The sequence below is a fragment of the Thamnophis elegans genome, chromosome 6, assembly GCF_009769535.1.
Source record: "Thamnophis elegans isolate rThaEle1 chromosome 6, rThaEle1.pri, whole genome shotgun sequence".
Classification (NCBI taxonomy): Eukaryota; Metazoa; Chordata; class Lepidosauria; order Squamata; family Colubridae; genus Thamnophis; species Thamnophis elegans.
The window spans coordinates 81,699,458-81,717,105 of NC_045546.1; the positions used below are offsets into that span (position 1 = coordinate 81,699,458).

At 39.4% G+C, this 17,648-nt stretch overlaps 1 protein-coding gene across 1 annotated transcript in view; it reads right to left on the reverse strand.

The window, feature by feature from the left end:
- The window catches only part of MARCHF11 (membrane associated ring-CH-type finger 11), a 30,457-nt gene extending 18,392 nt beyond the window's left edge, over positions 1–12,065 (reverse strand). Inside the window, exons 1-2 of the mRNA XM_032220461.1 lie at positions 11,805–12,065; positions 1,902–2,057 (exon numbers count right to left, since the gene is read on the reverse strand). Coding sequence (XP_032076352.1) covers positions 1,902–2,057; positions 11,805–12,065 — 417 coding nt within the window. The remainder of the gene's footprint in view (positions 1–1,901; positions 2,058–11,804) is intronic.
- Positions 12,066–17,648: the final 5,583 nt, after the last annotated feature.

Genomic DNA, 17,648 nt, shown 5'->3' on the forward strand with positions numbered 1-17,648 from the left:
GGCATACAAATAAAGTAAATTCAAATTCAATTCAAGAACCTGTGGACTTCAACTCCCAGAGTTACTCAGCCAGCAAAGCTGAGTTGAAGTCCACAAGTCTTAAAGTTGCCAAGGTTGGAGACCACTGCCCTAAAGCATCTCCTTCTTGCTTGTGCCCAGGTTGGGCAGAGAGTCTGTAAAGAATCCTTGAACTTAAATATATAAGTCTTTATAAGCCAAAAACAGCATTTTGAATTGGATTTACTCACTGGAGAATTGGCTCTCAACACTAACATTTGTGCCCACTAATACTTCTGGGACCTTGTAAGAGGCAATGGGATGCAGAGTACATTACAAAGCCTATTCATATAGTGATGAGGGCATGGGTCACTGTTGGCAGCACAATTGGGCAAATACCTCTCTGTTCATAGCTTCCATTTCCAGTAGAAGACATAAGTCTAGAAAGACATCCAAAATTCAGAACTATTCCTTCAAAGGGCAAGTAAATTTGTCCAAAGCAATCACCAGAAGCCTGGCTATTTCCGTATTGTTGAGATTCAGATTAATTTTGTTCTTGCTATAGACCTATAGGCCTATACAATCTCAAGACACCAGGTAAGGATTTCCACACCATTTCTGGCATGGCTTGAGGTATTAATGTATAATAGACTATCATGAGTATCTTTCTAGGTCGAGAAACAACTTCTTTCTATTGATTGACACCTCACAGACAGCACACATAATCATGAACACAGTTTTAACTAAACCATATGAAATACAAAAAGGAACTAGAGAAGGATGCCCACTATCTCTTCTCTTATTTATTTTAGTTCTTGAAATACTAAATAGAGATGTAATACAATATGAAAAGATCACAGGTATAAAAATTAAGAATGAATCATAAAAGTTAAGAACTATAATAGATGATTTAGTTTTGATTTTGGCAGAGACTTTAGAGCAGAACCAATACTAATAGGTGACTTGGGTGGAACATCATTTGAACACCATCAACATTGACCTAATCATCATCAGTCAACTCCAAATAGCATTTTTACTTGGGACAGCTAACATCCTGCAATGATGCCAATAACACCATTGAACAAGAACATCTGCCTATCCCAGGTTCCTATCCCAGCCAGCATAGCTGGCTGGGGAATTCTGGGAGTTGAAGTCCACAGGACTTCAAGTTGCCAAGGTTGAGAAACACTGTCCTAACCACTCATCCCCAACATCAATGAAGTTATTCAAAACAAAACAGCTGCATATCATTCTATGACACAATTAATTAACAGCATACTATTGCATTGTCTCAGGGTAGGCCCAAAAATAGGCTCCTGTCATATTCACTGTTTATTTCTCATTATTTTTATTCTACAGATTTTTTTTCATTTCTTTTCATTTCTCAGAAATAAATCAATGGACTTTTCATATTGGCAGCACTCTTGTCACTTCTTTATTCTATAAAGCAACTAGGATTGCCCACAAGATTACAGGGAAATCCTCAGGAAGCACCCTCAGCAAGTCTTCTGGATCCATCAGACACCCAGGGTAGACCATACAAAAGTCTACCACTTTTGCAAAGAAGAAAGGTAATATAAATATAAAGCTTGTACTTTAATTGCTTCACATCTCTGAGGAATTTTCTCAGCTACTACAACAAAAAGGGAATATGTCCAGCTGACCTACTTTTCAAGGCAGCCAGCATATTAGGGAGATAAATTCTCTTTTCTTAATGGGGGAAAACTTTTTGTTATTTGCATTGGGAGGAAATTTTGTGCTGATACCCTTATGCATTTTTAAAAAGATAATTGCAGATTGAGAGGATGGATTTTTTTCTCTGAATTTTAGCATACGAAGAAAAGCTTAAAAGAAATGTGTTATGTTCATGTGGCATGTTGATAGTGGAAATTATTTCATATTACCTGGCAAGGCCTTTTCATTTTAATTGCTATAACATGGTATCTGTAACAGCAGAGTTCACAAGTCCATGAGCCTCTTTCACTGATCCACTTCAGTAGGCAGAGTTGATGTGTATATCTTACAGAGCCATCACAGCGACAAGGATTTAGCAACTCGCCCTAGAAAAAGATTAAAAAATTAAAGAAATATTACACTTTTAAAATTCCCAAATACAACACATTTTTATAAAAAGGTCTCATTGGCTGAATAAATCTATTTTTTCTAACATAGAGAAGTAATTCAGATTGCAATCCTTAATTATTAGACAACAGGTAGTCCTCAGCTTATGATTATAATTGAATCCACAATTTAAGTTGCTAAGTGAGAAATTTGTTGAGTTTTGCCCCATCTGATGACTTTCCTTGCCACATTTGTTAAGTGGTATTGGATGCTGCAGTTGTTAAATTACTAGTTAGTTATAGTTATAGTTTTATTGATTTGTATGCCGCCCACTCCCGAAGGTCTCCGGGCGGCTTACAATAAAACAAGGGAGGGAGAATAATACACAAACAACATTAAAATATACAACAGTCACAATCTCCGGGGGGCTGGATATTTCGAGAGCCCCCCGGCCTGCTGGAGCAGCCAGGACTTAACAGCTTTGCGGAAGGCCGGGAGGGTAGTAAGGGTCCAGATCTCCATGGGGAGATCGTTCCAGAGGGCTGGCGCTGCAACAGAGAAGGCTCTCCCCCGGGGAGTCGCCAGCTGACATTGGCTGGCAGATGGAATCCGGAGGAGACCTAACCTGTGTGATCGAATCGGTCTATGGGAGGTGATTGGCAGGAGGCGGTCCCTCAGATAGCCTAGTTGTCAAGCGAATCTGGTTTCACCTTTGACTTTGCTTGTCAGAAGGCTGCAGGAGAGGATCACATGACTCTGGGACACTGCAATTGTCATAAGTGTGAGTCAGTTGTCAAGCATCTGAATGTAAATCATCTGGCTATGGGGGTGGTGAAAAATGGTCATGTCACTTTTTTCAGCACCGTTGTGACGTGGAATTGTAAGCCGAGGACTACCTGCATGGCATCTGTTGTAATATAGTTCCTTGTGCAGGTGTGTGTCCTCCATGGCCTAGTTCATACTAGGGCCTGCAGGGTCATGCTGAATCACACAGAAGACAACTGGCTCCGAGAAAGCCATAACATCCTGATAGTGAATAACATAACATTCTGAGATGTGCCCTACCATTGACGTCCAGGATTTGACCATATATAGAAAGAACTTTCCCGAAGCAGTAGATTAGAAATTGTACTTTTACAGGCTGTTTTTAATCACATGCTATTGCTCCTCCTGCCTTTGTTCTATCCCAATAAAAGGGGCTCTCAGGTTCTCATCTGGGTCGCTCCATCCCGAGAAAATTTGTCTCCTGTCTTTTCTCAACATTGGCCTCATGGACGACCCACGGGAACATCACATTTGGTAGCAGAGGATGGTAACTTCACAGGCATCTATGAAAAGAGTATGATTCTGAAGATATATATTTCATTCTGTCTCATTTAGGCCTTCGATGTAGATTCTACTCTGAATGAAGATAGTCATGCCAGCAGATGAAGACCTGCGCTAAAATAGAAGAAGGTCTTCTCAGTCTTCTAAGGTTCTCCTGTATTTGCTTCAAGATGTGAGAAAGATCAAGCTCTCACCAAAAACACTTCCCTCATACCAGGCTAAATTTATGAGCAAAGCAGTTAACAGTATTTAATCGAGGAGATTAAAGATGATTCTGCTATTCAGCTCTTATGCATATAATTACATTTGTTCTCATAAAAAATAGCCATGATGGTGCTGCCTTCCTCCTTCAGTAATATTGCTGTGATTGCCTGTAAAATCAGTGGAGGAATGAACCAAACCAAAGAACTTGTTCGCAGACCAAGCTGCAAGGAAAGCAGATAAGTTTGTCTAGGTCAGGAAACAATCTATTTAGCACAGATGTTAAATTTCAGAACAGCCATTATTATCTAGACATGAAATTATACGTTAATAGAAAAGATGTTCAACTAAACTGCCAATTAAAGCATATTAAAAGGATTGGAGAAAAATATACACTGCTGTGAAAAGAGAAGGAATAGATTATGAAAACACAACCATAGAATAATGCTTAGCAAAATGTAACTATCTTGGGTGGGTGGGTGGGGTGAAATTTAAAGGAAGTGGAAGGGCAGTTACTGTACCTATATCTATTGATGTATTCACTCTATGCATTTATTTATTTTATTTATTTATTTGTACGATTTATAGGCCGCCCAATCCCGGAGGACATCTGTGAATTAAACTAAAAGCAGTAACACAAAGTTGCAAATTTGAAAAAAAAAATTAAAAACAACAATAAATGGAAAGAATATTTTAGATAGATAGATAGATAGATAGATAGATAGATAGATAGATAGATAGATAGATAGATAGATAGATAGATAGATGATAGAGATAGATAGATAGATAGATAGATAGATAGATGATAGATAGATAGATAGATAGATAGATAGATAGATAGATAGAGATAGATAGATAGATGATAGAGATAGATAGATAGATAGATAGATAGATAGATGATAGATAGATAGATAGATAGAGATAGATAGATAGATAGATAGATAGATAGATAGATAGATAGATGATATAGATAGATGATAGATAGATAGATAGATAGATAGATAGATAGATAGATAGATAGATAGATGATAGATAGATAGATAGATAGATAGATAGATAGATAGATAGATAGATAGATAGATAGATAGATAGATAAAGACTACTTGCATAAAATCTAAATGAGATGAGATTGGCAACTTTGCTGCATCCCCTAAACTTTGATCAAAAAGCTAAATAAAGCAGTATATTTACAGATCTTAGTGACTCATAGCTTCCATCCTAGGATCTGGAGTTGCACTTCCTGTTTCAAAGACTTAGAAATATTGTAGGATCTATCTCTTACTATTTATTAGAATAATTAGAAGTTGATATGTGGAGTTGGTATTCTGGTTCATCTACAAGCATGTTTTGAAATATAATGTAAAAAGGGATAGGAAATAAATATAGCATTTCAAATCTGTAATTCGGATTCTTATACAATAAACAATTTAGACACCCTAGCCATATTTAAACACGTTTAATGTTAAATTACTTTAATAGAATTCCACTGCTTCAGTGAGCCTACTCACTGGCCTGATTTATGTATATCACTAAGCTAAAGTGTGATTTGGCTAGTTTTGGCTTAGTATGTTGCACAAACTCAGACAAACCGGGTCTTAGTAAGATGCATAAACTCACCCTACTCATAGCTATAAATCTGAGAATGATGAACTTATGGATGGATAAACCATTAGTTTCATTTAGAAAGAAAATGATTAAAAGTCAGCAGTTTGTCAGGTTTCCGAAAGATGCCCTAATTAATTCATGATCCTCGAGCCAAGTTTCAAAAGAAAACCAGTCATTTATTAGGAACACCATTTCGGTAACACCTAATTGCAGTCAGATCTAACCTCATTTGAATTATGGCTGAACTTTGCCCGTTTCTTCCCTCCCCTCAGTCTGTGTCATAAATCACATTCTCTAACGAGGTGCATGCCTCAGAAGCCTGCTGCAGTCATCTGAGATCAGACTCTAGCCGAAGGTAGGTATAGAATGTGCTCTCCCCTTTTCCTCACCATGGCAACTTGATAACAGACATGCCAATGCTTTATGAATTGACACAGTTTTATTAAAAACTAGACAATAATCTATGACTGTTCCAGAGATTTCCTTTCTGGATTCTTCAACACTTTCAACAACGGCAGAGCTAATGTACTTGAAAAGTTCTTAAAAATTCAGGAAGATATCCATAGATGTACGTATGTGCTCTGAAGTAGCCTATGTTGATCTGTGTGGTAAAATCAAACATCACGAGCTGAGCACAGAAAATCTTTCATGGCATTTTTCATTATGTCATAAAGTGCTTTTTGTCAATTTTGTGTCGTGGAGTGTTTTATAAAATTTGCCAAATTTTATTTAAAGAGAAATTTAAAAAGCAATTCCATGGGAGACATGTCCTCAATTTTGGATGCATTCCGTAAGATAGCCCGTTTGAGGTACTTTGAAAAGATTTTGCCTTATGAGGTACAATTTCACCCAGTTAAAGGTTACAGACATGAGAGTTTTAGTAATATACAGATAATGTAGATCAGCGCTGCTTAGTTTTTGAAAAAGTTAATGTTAATGAATCCATTATTCAATCTTTAACACTTGAATGCAACTGAAACGAGACTGCGTTTTTCCTGGGGCTTGTTTAAGATGCAATTGTCTCAAATTTGGGCTAAAGGAAGTCAAATGGGGACTTTTCTTCATTATCTCACCTTATTAGATAGGTTCTATTGTTCTATTCTATCCTAAAAGAGAAATTAATGATAATTTGGCATCTGTTGGTCTTTCCTTCTCAGCATTATCAGAGTTGAGTCTTGATAAAATTTTAATTTAACTGAAGCAAATGATTTAGGATTTAGATGTACAAAATAAAAGAACTATCATTTACCACCTCTTTTAGAGTACAATTGATTCCCTTCCCTGGACAATCCCTAGATTTTTTCCCCCCAATATTATATGTGCCCCTCAAAGAAGACAATTTGCCCTGGCTTGAATTAAGATGTTACCTATTAGAGAAACCACTGGTATTTAAATGTCTCCCTGATGAAAGCTGTATTTTTTTCTGTTCAGACAGGAAGAAAGAACCTGTTTGCTTTACCCAGTGACAATTGAACTTAATATTTATAATTGTTAACAATGTTAATTCTGTTGTAACAATGAGGACTGCCATTGTGTGACTGGATTCTTTTAGAACTGGATTCAAGAGTACAAGGATGACAATTGACACGGGGAAACCAAGGCAGTAGAGACTTTGATGCTTCTTCACTATATACAATAAAACTATTTACAATAGACATTTATGACAAGATTCTGGTTTTTTACCTAGTTTTAGATTTCTTCTCAACTCTTTTCTAAAGGTTATTTGCTTCTAAATCTTCTCCTAAACTCTTCACTTCTTTTTCCTTCAATTTGTCTGTATTGCCAATTTCTGGAATCATCACAAGATAATTAAAAGAAGCAATGTGCTGGATTTATGAATGAGTGTGGTAAATGCTGTTAATATTGTTTCCTTGGACCTCTTCAGCTGATCATCATCTGCATCTCCTCTCTTAGGAAACGAACTTCTTTTGGGCACCTTTTTTAAATTATTTCTCTAGAAACCAGAGCTTTGTCAAAGAGTCTGATACTCCTCTCACTCGCTCTCCAATTAAACTAGTATGTTGTCCAGCAACTAAGGAAACTTTTATCTTCATCCCAGGGATCCAGGAGCCCACACCTACATATACAAGGCCTGACCATCGGCAATGCTGTCTATGTTTGCCCCACAAGAATTCTGGCTAGTAGCCAGGTCAATCCATCAGCCCTTGGGACAGTACATCTATCCTTCAAGGCAAGAATTGAGCTTCTTGTTTTTTTCTCTTTCCATTTGCTCACACACCTGAGCACACTTGACAGTTACACCCGATCACATGCCATAATGCCGTTAGTCTTTTTAGTGTGACCATTCTTCCGAAACTTCCAAGAAGATTGTAACATTTCTGTCAATTGCTATAGCTGATAGAAGTTATCTAGTATCTCCGCTATGCTATTATTAACTGTATTTTCTTGTAATACTTTCAGGATTTTCTGTCAATATTTTTCTTCTTTTATGGTATTTATTGTATTTTTGGTCTTTCTCTTGCATTTGATCTTGGATCATAAATAAATTTTAACTTGACATAAAGTAACAATAGTTAAAGAGCAGTTCATAAAGTGGGACCCAGCTCCATGGGTAAATGTGAAATGAACAGATAAAATAAATTAAGTAGGGCAAAGATAGGAATGAAGAATGAAACTTTTTTTTTGGAGTATAAGGGTTCAAAGCCTAATTCAAGGTCATTAACTGATAAATGGAATGTTGTGAGAGAATGCTAATGCTATCGGTTTTAGAAAAATCATAGCATTCATTAATGAAAAATAGTATGCAATATGCAATACTTTTAAAGCATTTAAGAAATAATGAATAATGGATGATTTTTCTCAAAAAAATGAACATGATGAGAAAAAACTGTTATTTCATGTCAAAGAAAATATTTTCATGCTATATTCATACAGAGAAAAGTGATAGGCCTTCATCAAACATCTACAAAATGCCAACAATAGGGGACCTCATTAATTTCAAGAGTACAGATTGAAGAAAACAGCATATCTATCCATGAATTATTATAAAATGATACTCTGTGGTAGTGGGAACTTACAATATAATATCTTCCAATTATCTAGGGACTGAGTAAGTCTGTAACATTGCAAGCATTCTATCAAGCATCCTGGGCCCAAATTACTTAATGCTTTATATGTCATAACTAAAATATGGTTTGATGCTAACTAGCAGCTACTGCTTCTATAGAAATTTAACATGTTATATGAACAGGCATTCTGCTCAGCAATATAACTGCTATATTATGTCTAGTGGTAACATCCAGATCAAGGGCAAGGGTAGTCCTATGAACAGTACATTACAAAAATGAAACACAAGATTGGCAATGGATGCAAACAGTAGCTTGGTTGACTATATTCAGGAAAAGGAATAAATAGCGCATGTGCCACAAAGTTATTTGGACCTTCAATGACAGCTCTGAGTTTATGAGCACCTTCAAATGGCAAACAAATTCTTGTTGAGAGATTGCAACCAATTGAGAATTTGGGAACTGCCAACATGGTTTTCCTCTTGTGAAGATTTAATACAAAATTTTTGAGATCATTGGTGTTCATAAAAGCTGTATTTCTCAATAAATCAACCATCATTCTGAGAGAAATATCTGCTGTAGGAAAAATCAATGGCTAATGCCAATGAGGAACATTATACATTTTATTTAAATAAACCTATTTTAAATTTTTACAAAAGCTGTTTTATCAACACATGGGCATTGAGTTCACAATATTAATTTCTCAACTATACATACGCCAAAAGTTTTGATCCTAATAGGTCAAAATTGTCTGAACATAGAGACAGCCTCTTCAGGAATGAACAGATCACTGACTGGTGGAACTATTCCATTATGTAATACATTTACAACTCTCTGTATCCATTCGAGAAAAGGCAATATATTACAAACATATAGTATGAAGAGTGGAAACAATTCCACTCATTTACCCCAGGTGACACATACTAGACACTGTTCAATGCATATCAAAAGCAGTGTTTTAAGGAACATAAAAATACATTATTCCATCCTCAAAATGTCTCACAAATCTGTTACAATGAGTATATGAAGACTCCTACACTGGGCCTTGCACAGTAAATGACAATAAATTTATTTATTTATTTATTTATTTATTTATTTATTTATTTATTTATTATTTGTTGGTTGGTTTGCTTGTTTGTTTGTTTCTGAAGAATTATACCTGGCTACCTGAGAAGACAATGGAGGATACAAAATAAGACTTTTTTTTGCAGCCTTTGTTACCATTGTAGATGCAACTGAATATACTAGAAAAACTCAGTCAATTTCAAGATAAATTTGAACCATATATAATCCAGTTATCTCTTGGCTAGCTTTACTTCAATCTCCAGAAAACCTGAGAGTGTGTTTGTGTGTTAGATTTCATATCGCAATAACACTTAGACTTATATACCGCTTCACAGTGCTTTACAGCCCTCTCTAAACAGTTTACTGAATCAGCATATTGCCCCCAACAATCTGGCTCCCCATTTTACTGACCTCAGAAAGATGGAAGGCTGAGTCAACCTTGAGCTGGTGAGGATTGAACTGCTGAACTGCTGACAGCCGTCAAACAGCAGAAGTGGTTTGCATTACTCCATTCTAATCACTGCGCCCCACAACTCTTCAACATTGTTAAAGAGGACATTTAGTGATTGTCTCAATAGCTCTTTCATGGTCCAGCTACATATATAAAAATCCTAAGCAAATGAACCTCTTAGAAGCTGAGGAACCTAATGTACCATGAGGCAAGGGATACAGACCTTTACATTCCTGATCTAATTGTAGAAAAGGCAAGATCATCTAGGATTGGGAACAAGATCAGATCTGGATTAAAATATAATAGATTGAAAGCTGGAACTGAAGCCAAAGGTTTGCAGAGTCCAAACCTAATTCATCATGCCTATAAGGAGATGTCCCTGGATGGGATGAGAAAGTTACTCTGCCAATGGCACCATTGCTCCTGCCTCTTGGATGAAATGTGACATCTGCTACACTTGAACCTGATATTTTGGTACTTCTTGCTGAAACTTTAATTCTTATCATGAGTTAGAAACATTACTGCTGCTTGGTTCCCTGTTATTTTCAGGTTGATGTACAATTTAAAGCCATTAATATATCTGTGATTTACAACTCACTTGTTTGCAATTCACTGAATTGAATTCAGCTTTGAAAGGCCCTTCTGTTTTCTCAGTCCATATATCATCAGGAACATTAATGGAATAACTGATACTTGCTTCAGGAAAATACTTGGAAATTGGAAATTCAAGAATATCAGATTTCATAAACTTCTGGAGTCAGGTAAATCTTAATACATCCTCCTCCAGAATGTGGGAAAATGAAACTATGCAATGAAATTTCATCAGGTTTTCATCTGAAATTTCATTTCAGAAATGTCATCATCTAAGCATATACTAACTTCCTTAATATCCATGCAGGAAAAAAAACTACATCTAAGGGGTACACATCCCCAAAACTGTGAAAACTTGCCACAAAATTATACTTTTTACTGTGGCATTGGGAAAGCAATAATGTTAGCTGTACTAAATTACTTTGATCTAAAATTTACCTTCAAATTAAATCGATTTTTATTTTAGTCCTGGTCTAGCTGTTTTGGGATGTAATTTCTGCTATACATAAGTGTAATTCTTGATTCGAATGAAGGTACATCCAGATCTAGGCTGCACTCAAACTGATACCCCCTTATAAAAATTAACACAGGCCAAGTAATAAATGTATTGCAACACACACATATTGCAGTATTATTAAGTCTGCAAAAGAAGGCTGTTATAAGATGATAGTTTACAATTTATGCTGATCTAAGCCACCTATTTATTTAAGCGAATTGTATAAGTTATCTTGACTGAAAGGCATTCAACCCTGTTAACATTCTCTAGATGCTGCAGCGGCGTGCCAGAAAACAGCTAATGGTTAATTAATAACCGATTCCTTGACCTGCAGATGTATTAGCAAGCCTCTATGCAACTTGTCATTGTAACCAAGAAAGTTACACTTACTGAACGTCGAAAGGTGCCACCACTATGCTATCACCTGGCCATATAAGAGGTAGCCTGTCTCGTCTGGGAGCTTCACCCCGCCTACTACAATGTTATGATGATTCAACCCAGCGGGCCAAACGACAAACCGGATTCTCCACTTCCTCTTTTCTGCAGTGCTTTTTCTAAAGCGCTGTCCGTGGTGCTGATGAGCAGCCCGCGTTAGTTGCTACTATTTCCCTAACCGTATTTGAAGAAGTCGCGTTTCCTTAGCAGAGACATAATAACCAACGGAGCGGGGGGGCGGGGACGCGTGCAGGACCCCCCCCCCACACACACACATCTTCCTTTCCTGCTTCTTTCTCCCTGAGAAAGTCATTTGAGGCATCTTAACCTGTCATTCAGAAGCATGAGACTCTCTGTCGCTCCCAATCGGGCGTCCTGACTGTATACAGCTACAATCGCTGCCAGGGGTGTGGGGTGTAGGGGGGGGAGGATGGCAGGCTGTAAATCCGCTTGCCCACCCTTGCCAATGGAAGACTATTTCTCCCCCCACCCACCCCACCCTCCACTCTCCCCCCCCCCCCAGCTCCTCTCTCTACAACCCAGAGCTCACCTGCTCAGCGCCCTGGAAGCAGATCTTGCAGATGGGGCCGGCGCCGCCCCCGCCGGCTTCCCAGCTGCTGTTACTACACACCGAGCGGGTCTCGGGTTTCTCGCTCTGGCCAGTCCCGCCCTTGGCCGAGTGGTGACTCGGGCCCGGCCCGGGAGGGACTCCAGTCGCTTTCCCAGCTCCTGTCCCAGGAGGCACGGTGGGTTTGGGCTGCGGTAGAGCCCCGCCGACGGGGCTACCCCCGTCTCCCCCGCCGGAGCTCATGGGGGGACACCGGTGTGTGTGACAGCCACCACCTCCCACCCACCCCCCCTTCCCCTCCTGCTCTGCGAGAGCGAAAGAGAGGCGAGGCGGGCACCAGCCGCCTGCTGGCTGGCTGGCTGGCTGGCTGACGAGGGCAAGCGAAGCGGTCACCGCATGTCAGGCGTCCTCCTCCTCCTCCTCTTCCTCCTCCTCCCTCCCTCCCCGTTCCCCCCACCCCGGTTTAGGTGCGGGCGCGAGAATCCCCGCTTCTGACGCCAGCGGCTGCCTCCGAATGCGGTGGGTGAGAGAAGCCGTTGGAGACGGTTACCGGGCGCGAGAGAAAAAGTGGGGAGGGGGGGAAGGAACACGGGGGAGGGGTGGGTGTGGGTGGGTGGGGTGAGACTCCACCACCTGCGCGCGGCACGTGCCTCCTCGCGACCACCTTCCCCCCCCACTCCACCCCACCCCCACGATAATAGCAATATATCAATAGCAGTTAGACTTATATACCGCTTCATAGGGCTTTCAGCCCTCTCTAAGCGGTTTACAGAGAGTCAGCATATTGCCCCCAACAATCTGGGTCCTCATTTTACCCACCTCGGAAGGATGGAAGGCTGAGTCAACCCTGAGCCAGTGAGATTTGAACCGCTGAACTGCTGATCTAGCAGTAGCCTGCAGTGCTGCATTTAACCACTGCGCCACCTCGGCTCTTTTCTACACCCCCCCCCATCTTTTAAAAAAATATGTCATTGTCAATTATAATTGGGTTTGGGGATATCCTGTTTAATTCCTTTTTTTAACTTTTGCGCAACGTGTTTCTTTTAGTGTTGTACGCCGCCCTGCGTCCTTGGGAGAAGGGCGGCGTATAAATCGAATGAGAGCCAAGGTGGCGCAGTGGTTAGGGTGCAGTACTGCAGGCCACTTCAGCTGACTACTATCTGCAGTTCGGGGGTTCAAATCTCACCGGCTCAGGGTTGACTCAGCCTTCCATCCTTCCGAGGTGGGTAAAATGAGGACCCGGATTGTTGTTGGGGGCGATATGCTGACTCTGTAAACCGCTTAGAGAGGGCTGAAAGCCCTATGAAGTGGTATATAAGTCTAACTGCTGTTGAATAAACCTAAAGCTCAACCCACCCACCCTCCACAGCCAACGAAGCAGCCATTCCCCTCAGAGGGCGCCAGGTGCCTCACCATGTGGGCCCCCCCCTAAGGTAGCAGTTAGACTTATATACCGCTTCATAGGGCTTTCAGCCCTCTCTAAGCGGTTTACAGAGTCAGCATATTGCCCCCACAGTCTGGGTCCTCATTTCACCCACCTCGGAAGGATGGAAGGCTGAGTCAACCTTGAGCCGGTGAGATTTGAACCGCTGAACTGCAGATAACAGTCAGCTGAAGTAGCCTGCAGTGCTGCACTCTAACCACTGCACCACCTTGGCTCATTACGCTTCCCTTTTTCCCCTCACAGAAGCCCCCTGAGGGGGGGTCCCCTTTCCATCCCGCCAAAAAGCATTGGAGACCCCTTTTCCTCAGAAGTGCCTGCACTTCTCACACCTTTTCCTTCTTGTCTCGACGCTGGTTTACCCTCTGCATGTTTTTAAACCTATTTAAACATGTTTCTCAGCTTGCCTTCAGAAGTTGGCCACTGGAGATTTTTTAAGAAAAGGCTTGGGGTCTCTTGCTTCAACAAGGAGTTGGGCTAGAAGACCTCCAAGGTGCCCTTCCAGTTCTATTCTGGTTTCCATGTCCCTGTAGTTCAAATATGAGGGCTGGCTTCAGGGTAACCTACGACGTTTGTTCCATTACCCTTTAATAATCATAACCTCAAACTCTCAAAAGTCTTGAGTAGAGTAAGAATTCTTCCCCATGAATGAAGGAGAAAGTTATACATTTGTGTCTTCCTGGGGTTTTTTTTTTCGTTCCCCATTTTCTCTTAGGAAAATAAGGACACATTAAATATTGAGGGGAGAGGGGGGGGAGATCCAAAATGCACAAAGGCAATATTTCTCCGAGTCCAAGTGACGTTTTTAGAAAGTAGCTGCGATGTCATCATAGTTTAAGAACTATGCAGATTCGTTGATTGCATTTATGAACCTCCTTGGTGAAGGATAAAGCAACAACTGCATTTGAAGAAATCACACACAGTGGTATAGAATAACAGAAGTACAATGTAATAATTTGACTCATCATCCTCGGGCAGGAAGACCCTGATGTAGATACGCCACTTTCTCCTCCTCAGAATTAAATTATAATGCACATATTCTCTGTCTCCCGCTATGTTCTCAGTTTTTCCCACTTTGCCTGATGTACACCCAGTGGAAAAACAATTAACTCAAGAATAGGGGGGAGCTTATCCTCCAACTCACTCAGACTTCAGCTGAATGCCATATCTGCACAAATATATGACATGTGAATGCCTTCATTGTCAAAAGGAGAATTTTAAAGCAAGCAGCAAATTATTTAAACCATTTGTTAATATATCCTTAAAGAACAATTTCCCCCCCACCTTATAAATGTATTTTGTTTCCCATTTACATAGTTTAAGGGCTGGTTTATTTATTACATTTATATTTTATATGTTCATCCAATCAAGACTAGCTCCTGTGGGCTACGAAAACAACAACTGTATCTTATATAAGCATAATTATGAACCACTTTGGCATAGCATACAGACAGAGATGAAAAAATGGGAGAAATTGCACTTATCTTTGCTGGGCAGGATAGCGGCAGTGAAAATGAACATTTTACCAAAATTTTTATTTCTTTTCCAAATGTTACCTATACTTAAAAAAGATGCAAACCTTTTAGAATGGCAGAAGGGTATCAACAAATTTGTGTGGGCAGGAAAGAAGCCGAGGGTAAAGATGAAAATAATGCAAGATGTACGTGAGAGAGGAGGATTGAAACTACCTAATTTAAAACTATATTATGATGCAGTGGCATTATCTGTAATTAGTGATTGGATTCATTTAACCAATGATAGAATATTGAACATTGAGGGACACGATCTGGTATTTGGTTGGCATGCTTACCTGTTATTCAACAAAAAATTGGATAAGAACTTTAAAAGTCATATTTTAAGAAATGCTTTATTGCGGGTTTGGAAGAAATACCAATATAAATTAAATGACAAGATACCCATGTGGGCAATTCCTAGACATGCAATTGAAAATATGAATACAGCACAAAAACAGGACAGAATTACTTACAGACAGCTTCTTACCTCGGAAAGGGGGGTATTACAATTAAAATCTTTAGAGGTATTAAAAGAGGAGAAGGTAGTTCAAACATGGTTCCAGTATGGGCAATTACAGGCTAGGTGGAAAATAGATCAAAAATTGGTTTTATTCAAGTTGAGGATAATCTGTTTAAACAAATAAGAGATCAAAGCTTAATGCATATAAAGAGGATATATAATGTATTAATACAGATGGATTCGGAAACAGAATTAGTTAAAGATTGTATGATAAAATGGGCTCAAAATATTGAGGAACCAATAATGTTGGATACATGGGAAAGAATCTGGGTAAGAAATGTGAAATTTACACAAGCTCAAAATCTGAGAGAAAATTTTTACAAGATGTTCTATAGATGGCATTTAGATCCTAAAAAGTTGGCTTCTATGTATCCGAATGTACAGCCTAAATGTTGGAGGTGTGGCTCTCTCGATGCTACATATTATCATATATGGTGGACCTGCCAAAAGGTTAAGGCATTTTGGATAAAAATATGGTGGGTCATGCAAAATGTTTTTAAAAGAAGGATAAAGTTTAGTCCTCAGTTATTTTTACTAGGTATATGTACTGACTTTACAGTGGTAGAGACCAATTTGATTCTGCACCTGATAACTGCAGCAAGACTGTTGGTGGCGCAATATTGGAAGAAGGAAGACTTGCCTACAATCCAAGAATGGACATTGAAAGTAACAAACTTAGCTGAAATGGCTAAAATATCGGCATATCTCAAAGATCATTCAAATGAGATATATAAACGAGACTGGAAAAAATGGATTGACTATATACAAAATAAATACGGGACTAAGAAATTCCAGTTAGCCTATGCTTAAGATCAGAAATGATTTAAACTGTTAAAAGTCAGTTCAGTAAGAAGAAGCTAAGGTCAATCTAGAATGTCATTAATTTCTTTATTTCTTTTTTCTCAATAGATTTTAGACTGTGTTAGTTAAAAATCCATACCGGGTACGGGTTCTGGGAAGTCGGGGGGGGGGAAGGAGGAGGGGGGGTGGGGGGGTGGAGGGAGGGAGGGGTACACACAACAAAAAAAATTGTACTTCAATGTCTTAATGATTGACAAATGATGACATATTTGTGTTTTTTTTAAAAGAAAAATAAAAAAGTTCTCTTCGAAAAAAAGAAAAAAAAAAGAAAACAACAACTGTATCCAAGGAAATAGTAATACCAATAAATAATAATATACAATAACAGAGATACAATATAAAATTAAGTACAAATTATAATTCATATAATATTCCTGGTACCAGAAACTCGAGAGGACTTGTCCAAAAAGCCTTTTGGAACAACCAAGTTTCTACTATCTTTCAGAAGGCCAGAGAATGGATAATACTATTTATTTGAGAAGCCAGCAGTTCCAAAAAGTAGAACCATCACAAAAACTGTTGCTTTAGGCATCCCGTCATATTTCTTGATAATTGGGAATTTTCAGCAGGCATTCTCAGTGTCCCATGACTGGGCAGGCAGAATATATGCAGAATATTTCCTGTATATAATAGGTGGTCTTGAAGATACCCAGGCTCTGATTCATGTAGGGTTTCGGTATCTTTCCCACTGGCTATGTATCAATAGCCAGTGATACTGCAAGAGCAATAGTGGTATGTGGCAGTAACAAGACATTTTGGCCATTGCATTATTCACCAACTGAATTTTTCAAGTTGTCTTTCAGGTGGCCCCATGTAAAGCTGATATTCAATTATTTATTTAAAATTTTTCATTTTCATTTCATTTATTTGACATTTATAGGCCGCCCTTTTCCCTGAGGGGACTCAGGGCGGCTTACAATTTGTAGGAAGGGAGTGCAAGACAAAACACAAAAAGAAAATGTGAAATATAATAAAATAAAACAATAAAACACAACATTCATTCAGCATTCGGGTGGGGCAAGATTAGGGTCTTATCCCCAGGCCTGACGGGAAAGCCAGATCTTGAGGGCTGTGCGGAAGGTCTGGACGGTGGTGAGGGTACGAATCTCCACGGGGAGATCGTTCCAAAGCGTTGGAGCTGCTACTGAGAAGGCTCTCCTCCGCGTAGTCACCAGTCGGCACTGACTGGCGGATGGAATTCGGAGGAGGCCTACTCTATGCGATCTGATGGGACGAAGGGAGGTAATCGGCAGAAGGCGGTCTCTCAAATAATGACCCAGCTCAAAAGAACAACCATTAAAAGGCAATGTCACATGCAAGATTCTAACCCGAGTCATGAAGAAAGAGCCTGATTTTCAAAGCTCATTTGAATATGGCCCGGGTGGAGGTCAGATGTATTTTGAAGAGGAGGAGGAGGAGGATGTTCCAGAGAGCAGTGCAGTGACAGAGAAGACATGTTTCTTAAATCCCATCAGCTGGGCCTGATGGGA